General features: G+C 39.5%; 1 protein-coding gene across 1 annotated transcript in view; it reads right to left on the bottom strand.

The window, feature by feature from the left end:
* Positions 1-1,984: 1,984 nt before the first annotated feature.
* The window catches only part of BCKDHB (branched chain keto acid dehydrogenase E1 subunit beta), a 252,291-nt gene continuing 246,259 nt past the window's right edge, over positions 1,985-8,016 (bottom strand). The window contains exon 10 of the mRNA XM_063666350.1: positions 1,985-6,600. Within this exon, the coding sequence (XP_063522420.1) occupies positions 6,403-6,600 (198 nt within the window). The 3' untranslated portion in view covers positions 1,985-6,402. The remainder of the gene's footprint in view (positions 6,601-8,016) is intronic.

The following is an 8,016-nucleotide window of genomic DNA, read 5'->3' as shown; positions in this document are numbered from 1 at the left end:
GGCATGTACCACCACACCCGGCAAATTTTTGTATTTTTAGTAGAGATGGGTTTCACCATATTGGCAAGGCTGGTCTCGAACTCCTGACCTCAAGTGAGCTGCCCACTGCGGCCTCCCAAAGTGCTGGGATTACAGGCATGAACCACTGCACCTGGCCAATAATTCTTATAAGTCCTAGAGTTCTTGCTGAAATTAGATTCCTTAAATAAATTCCAACTTGCTTAAACCAACGAGTAGATTTTGGGGTCCTCACAATGAAATATACATGTACCAGTCGATTTCTTCTAACAAAAAAATAGCATCACTAAGTAGCAATCTGTGAACATAAGGCTCTTAGTTTTAGTCATAGCTGACATTAAAGAGATTACATTCGTAGATCACTTTATACTTATCACTTATTTTCTTCCATCTAAATTATTATACTTATAACAGGAGTACCACAAATTCCACAATTATTCATTGAGCTACTTTTGTGCATGGTGATGAATAAGTCAGGATTCCTTCCTGTTGGGGGCTGGGAATCAATGATGTCAACGAATAATGACAATGATGTGTGAAAAGTCTGTCATAGAGGCATAGGCTGATGTTCTAGGGCTTTGGAGACACTACCTTATTTGATTTTTCACCTACTTCAAAGACAGTTACAAGAATCTACACTTGACAAAAACAATCACACAAGACAGGTAACCATTAGTTTAGTTTCAGTAATTTGTACTTGAAGCCTGAGGAAATAAAGTATTGTTCACTTGGCACATAATTGGCATTTAATAGATGTGAGCCTCCTCCCCAATGTCTTGTCATCTCTAACCACCTCCAATCACCATTTTAACAGTTAAAAATCAGGCATAAGAAAAGATTAGGCAATTTGTCAACTTGCCTGAGAACACAACTTAATTTAGAGCTGACAACTGAACAACATTCTTTTCACTCTGAGGTAAAATTTCCCAGCAAGATGTCAGAAGAAATATACAGTCTTCTATTTAAACACGTGTGTTGGCCGGGTGCAGTGACTCACACCTGTAATCCCAGCACTTCGGAGGCCAAGGTGGGCGGATCACAAGGTCAGGAGTTTGAGACCAGCCTGACCAACATGGTGAAACCCTCTCTACTAAAAATACAAAAATTAGCCGGGCGTGGTGGCACACGCCTGTAATCCCAGCTACTCAGGAGGCTGAGGCAAGAGAATCGCTTGAACCAGGGAGGCAGAGGTTGCAGTGAGCCCAGATAGCGCCACTGCACTCCAGCCTTGGCGACAGGGGGAGGACTCCATCTCAAAAAACAAACAAACAACAATAAAAAACAAGCGTATTAAGCCACAAACTGGCTTATCTCTTCTCCCTCCTGAGGTGGCATTAAAATGATAATAAAAGCTTTTTTAAAAGTATAAACCCCAGTGACAAAGAAAACAGGAGGACACAAACACAACATCAGAAGAATGATAGAAATGAGTTTCCAGGGAAGAAAGCCCCAGTTCACCACGGGAAGGGTGGTGCAGGGGAGGGCCAGCCAATGGGGAGAGTTGACTGGCTGTGCCAAGGCCTTTAGAGGTTTTTGGTGTGGCACACAGTAGGTGGAGGCAAGGGAAGAAAGCCTGAAGATTCCCTTCCTGCCCTCCCACGAGGAAAACAAGATCTCTACCTGCCCAGTGGGGGACCAGCGCTCTGCCTCCGGAGAGGCTGAGAGGGAGAGGCTTTGGGAACAGGAAACCAGGTTCAGAGCAAGAGCGGAATGATGCGCAAGGAACAAAACATGGGAACTAATGTCACGTGCAGGCCTCAGACCTATGAAGAACTTAGCGAACTGAGCTGCTGCCCGTTAGGGGAGAGATTCGAACTATTTTTGTGTGAAAAAGCCCCAGAGTAAATCCTCTCATGTACACACTAACAATGTTGGGGCCTTCTCAGAGTGATTGGTTTGCTGCCTAATTATTCAGAAACGAAGGCCACTGCTTGTCATGCCACACATCCACAGGTCTCCCAGCAGCTCTTTTAAAAAATCAATTTATTTTATGATAGTCACATAAAATTTACTATTTTAAAGTGAAGGATTCAGTGACATTTAGTAAACTTGTAATGTTTTGCAGCCACCAACTCTATTTAGTCCCCATCGCTACAAAGTAAAACTCTGTTTCCCTTTCCCATGACCCCTGGAAATCACCAATCTCCATTCTGTTTTCATGGATGTATCTATTCTAGATATTTCATATGAAAGGAATCATACAATATGTGACCTTTTGCGTTGACTTCTCTCAATTGGCATAATGTTTTGGAGGTTTATCCATGTTACCACATGTATCAGTACTTCATTCATTTTTATGATAGAATAATATTCCATTGTGTGAATACACTACAATCCAGATCGGCTTTTGATGCCTCAGTCGAATAAAAACAATCGACAATCACCATACATAAGGCAAAAGAGAGAAACCAAAATAAACAGAAAAATGAAAACTAGAGAAAACAATATAAATCAGAGAACACAGTAAAACTTTTAAAAAAGTAACAACTCATATCCTGAAAGATTAAAAAATGCACACCCATATGTGTATCTATTTGTGTATATACGTGTATATTTACTGTATACACATATCTACAGATATATGGCATCCTTAAAATAATAAGAAGATGCTGTGAGAAAAACAAAGGTTAAAAAGAAATAGTTGGCCAAAATAAAAATAATACATAGAAGGTTAGGAAGATAAGGAAATATCCCCAAAAGTCTGATCAAGAGAAATTTTGAGAGAAAAAAAAAATCACATATACAATTGTGAGAAGAAAATTAAGCAATGGCCTATTTTGAAAAACAAATGTTTCTTAGTCTAAAATTTTACACTCAGCCAAACTATTAGTCAAGGGTTAGAGTAAGGACATTTTCTGACATGAATGGTCTCAGAAAATTAGCTTCTCATGAATACTTTCTAAGGAATCTATTTGTGTGCTCCAACAAAGTGCGAGAAGAAAAAAGCATGGATACAGGACACAGGAGATGTAAGTTGGCAAACAGGATGAAAGAGCTCCAGCTCAACAACAGCTGGGTCACAGGCTGAGACATGACCAGTCCAGGATTGCGCAGAAAACTGAAGACTTTCAGAGCATCGTTGCAAATAAAGTACAGCGTATGGACACAGCCATAAATTTCCATCAGCAGAGTACACAGCCATCCAAACTCCAGGCCTGCCCAGGAAAACGTAGCACAATTAAAAATAATCTGCACTTTTCAGCAGCTTCAAGGTCAAAGTTTTGTATGTAGTTAAACAGATATTTACCTGTCTCCTATGATATGGAGAAGCTGGGCGCTGTGTACTGGTTATTCTCCATTCGCCCCTCCAAATTCATTCTCCACCCTTCTTTGCCTTCTCTATGTCAAGGGAGGCTGACTCCCAGGGACTGCATCAGCAGACTCCCTTGGCTTCCGTCTTGCAATTGGGTTTAGCCAGTGGGAAGCCCTGGCAGGCAATCAGAAGGCAGGAGAGACTAGGATATACTCCCCTCTCCATTCTGTTTCAACAGCTGTGCTTTTTCCTCTATGGCTGCATCTCTTGTCTGGCGGCTCCTCTCCCATCGCTGTAGCTCTCACTAGGTTCCAGGACAATTCCCTCCTCCTTGCTCCTTCAGGCAAGGGATGGTAATGACTTCCCACAGTTGCTAGTTCCTGGGTGCGTCACCCTTCCTTCCCAGTTCCCTTAATCCGCCCATACCTTTGCAAAGAGTCCATTATTAAACTGTATTCAGTGACAAACCTTTGAATATGACATCTTTTTTTCTGCTATGACCCTAAATAATAAACTTTTTAAAGCTTAATTTAAAAAGTCAAACTTTAAACAGGCACTAGTATATTATTGTAGGTGAATTATTTGTTTTTAATCTTCCCTTCTGAGTTTAAAAAATCATGTGTGTGTTGGGGGTGCTGGGGCGGGGGAGAGAGAGAGAGAGAGAGAGGGAAAAGGACAGGAAGAGGCAGAGGCAGAAGGAGTCGGGGGTGAGACAGAGACAGAGAGTTTGAGACGAAGAAAAAATACCATATTTTATTGATTCCAGGTTCTTGCAGTGATCAGACAGATAAAGATCCTTTAGTACTGGTGCTTGGACAGTGTTTTACAAAACAGAAAGATTATGCAATACTTAATATTTGGTAACAATTTTTAGCACATAGTAAATATTTTATTACTTTGTGTAATAAACATTCTGAAAAATAAATTCTTTCATTATGATATAACTTATGATCCTCACTCTAACATGGCTATGTTCTCTAATGACTCCTTTGTAAGTAAAATCATAAGTAATAACAGTTGTAATCACAAGTAATACTAGTTGTAATCATAATACGCATACAATTTTGAATCCTGATTTTTCTACTTAAAAGTACGTAATGACCATGTTACTATCTTGCTACATAATTTTCATAATCATCATTTGAAAATTGTACATTGTACCTAATCATATGGATATACCATAAATCACAAACCACACTATACCATATTATCCTAGGCAATGTTCCTATAATCTATTTGAACACTTTTATTGTTCAGAAAATAACATCAAATAAATCTGATGGACATGAGTTCTTCCCTTAGAAGAGTAAGCCAAGCTGGGACTTAAAGTGTGTTTGCTCTAGAATCTAGACTGGCCTGTAGGATTGACAGGCAAGTTGGCCAATGGTGTATGTGTACTGAGAAACAAAGCAGACCCTTCGAGAAGCCCATTCTCTAGGAAAAGTGAGCTTGGGACTCAGATAATGCCGGAGTCCTGGAGAGGGACAAAGGTTCTAAGTACAACAATCGGTCAGTTAATTCACTTGTCTGATGAACAGCTGTGAGGCCTGTTTCCCCAAATATTGATGAGATGTTGTGATCACCAGCCACACTAATTTGGGATCCCTGTATCTCAACAAGAGAAGAAGGATTTTTCTACCTCCAGAGAGAACAAGAGCACTGTCACCGCTCCAACGACCCAAAGAAGTATAGCTTCAATAGTGAGTGTCAGCTGCAGGCGGCACCTGTGGCAGTAGCAGCCCTTAGGTGCCTTCCATAGCTACTGGCAGCAGATATTTCTGCTGGGAGATGGAGCCAGAGCCAGAAAGAACCATGTACTCCATGTGGTTGTGCAAATTCCTTGGGTTTGAAAGCAACCCTCATGCAATTCCCCAAAATAATTAGGGAAACCCTTGTGGGCTGTCTAGTCTTTGGGACAGACTTTTTTAAAGAAATACTATTTGTTACTGTTAACATAGGGTCTAAATTACCCTCTGGGTTAGGGAAAACTAGGAAAAAATGAATTGAACTTTATAATTTTTATGCTAGGAGGGAGGGTACATAGACATTTACTATACTGTTCTCTGTTTGAAATATTTTGCTTAAAAGATAAAATCACGGTGCAAGTAAACATGCTCTAATAAGGAGTGTAAATATGGCAAATTTACACAAAGTATTTTCTTCCTTTTTTTTTTATTTGAGACAGAGTCTCACTCTGTTGCCCAGGCTGGAGTGCAGTGGCACAATCTCGGCTCACTGCAACTTCTGCCTCCCGGGTTCAAGCAATTCTCCCACCTCAGCTTCACAAGTAGCTGGAATTACAGGTGTATACCACCATGCCCAATTAATTTTTGTATTTTTAGTAGAGACGGGGTTTCACCATGTTGGCCAGGCTAGTCTCGAACTCCCAACCTCAGGTGATCTGCCTGCCTCATTGTAGATGACACAAACAAATGGAAAAACATCCCATAAATTGCAATAATTAATATCATTAATATAACCATACTGCTCAAAACAACCTACAGATTCAATGAAATCCCTATCAAGATACCAACATCATTTTTCACGGAATTAGAAAAAACAATTCTAAAACTCATATGGAACAAAAAAGAGTCCAAATAACCAAAGCAGTCCTAAGCAAAAGAACAAAGCTGGAGGCATCACATTGCCTGATTTCAAGTTATACTATAAGGCTATAGTAATCAAAACAGCACAGTACTGGTATAAAACCAGACACATAGATTAATGGAACAGAATAGATAACACAGACGTAAGATCACATATTTACAGCTAACTGATCTTTGACAAAGCCAATAAAAACATACACTGGGGAAAGGACACCCTTTTCCATACATGGTGCTGAGAAAGTAGATTACCTATATGCAAAAGAATGGAACTGAACTCCTATCACTGTATATAAAAATCAACTCAAGATGAATTAAAAATGTAAAAGTAAAACCTGAAACTATAAAAACACTAGAAGAAAACCCAGGGAAAACTCTTCTGCACATTGGTCTAGGCAAATTATTTGTGACTAAGACCTCAAAGTGTAAGCAATAACAACAAAAAAATAGGGCCAGGCGTGGTGGCTCACACCTGTAATCCTAGCACTTTGGGAGGCCAAGGCGGGTGGACTGTCTGAGCTCAGGAGTTCAAGACCAGCCTGGGCAACACAGTGAAACCCCATCTCTACTAAAATACAAAAAAATTAGCTGGGTATGATGGCATGTGCCTGTAATCCCAGTTACTTGGGAGGCTGAGGCAGGAGAATTGTTTGAACCCGGGAGGCAGAAGTTGTAGTGAGCTGAGATCACCCCATTGCACTCCAGCCTGGGTGACAGAGTGAGACTCTGTCTAAAAAAAAAAAAAAAAAAAAAAAAAAAGACAAATGGGATATAATTAAACTAAATTAAACTAAAAAACTTCTGCACAGTATAACAGATGATCAATAGGGTGAATAGAAAACCTGCATAATGAGAGAAATTTTTGCAAACTATTCATCCAACAGGAGACTAATATCCAGAATCTACAAGAAACTCAATTCAACAAATACAAAATAAAACAATCTCATTAAAAATGGGCAAAAAATATGAATAGACATTTCTCAAAAGAAGACATACAAATTTCCTACACGTGTATGAAAATTCTCAACATCACTAATCATCATAGAAATGCAAATTAAAATGAGATATCATCATACCTTAGTCAGAATGGCTACTACTATTATTTTACTTTTTATTTTTTTGAGACAGAGTCTCACTCTGTCGCCCAGGCTGGAGTGCAGTGGCGTGATCTCAGCTCACTGCAACCTCTGCCTCCCGGGTTCAAGCGATTCTCCTGCCTCAGCCTCCCAAGTTGCTGGGACTACAGGCACGTGTCACCACACCCAGCTAATTTTTGTATTTTTAGTAGAGATGGGGTTTCACCATGTTGGCCAGGATGGTCTCAATCTCTTGACCTTGTGATCCACCCACCTGAGCCTCCCAAAGTGCTGGGATTACAGGCGTGAGCCACTGTGCCTGGCCACAGAATAGCTATTATTAAAAGACAAAAAAAAACCCCACATTTTAGTGAGAATGAAGAGAAAAAAGAATCCTATACATGTTGATGGGAATATAAATTAGTACAGTCTCTAAGGAAAACATGGAAATTTCTCAAAGAATTAAAAATACAACTACCATTCAATCCAGTGATCGCACTACTGGATATCTACCCAAATGAAAAGAAACCAGTGTATCAAAAAGATACCTGCACTCATGTGTTTATCACAGCACTATATAGAGTCAACCAACGAATGATTCGATAAAGAAAAGAAGGTGATTATATACACAATTAAATACTATTTAGTGATTAAAAAGAGTAAAATCAGATTTTTTTCAGGAACATAGATGGAACTGGAGGTCATTATCTTAAGTAAAACAAGCCAGACACAGAAAGTCAAATATCACATGCTCTCACTCATAAGTAGGTACTAAAAAATGTGTACACATGGACACAGAGAGTGGAATAATAGAGAATGGAGACTCAGAGTGGAGAGGGAGTTGGAAGGAGTGAATGATGAGAAATCACTTAATGGGTACAATGTATGTTATCTGGGTGATGGAGACCCTAAAGTCTTGACTTGAAGACTATGCAAGCTATGCATGTAACAAAATTATACTTGTACCCCATAAATTTATAAAAATTAAAAACAAAATAAACTTCCATGGAGTATGGTTTCTAAAGGACAGCTGCTGTGGAACTACTCATTTTTCTGGCCTAAGGGA

The sequence above is a fragment of the Pongo pygmaeus genome, chromosome 5 (genome assembly GCF_028885625.2).
Source record: "Pongo pygmaeus isolate AG05252 chromosome 5, NHGRI_mPonPyg2-v2.0_pri, whole genome shotgun sequence".
NCBI lineage: Eukaryota > Metazoa > Chordata > Mammalia > Primates > Hominidae > Pongo > Pongo pygmaeus.
This window is presented reverse-complemented; position numbering and strand designations above follow the sequence as displayed.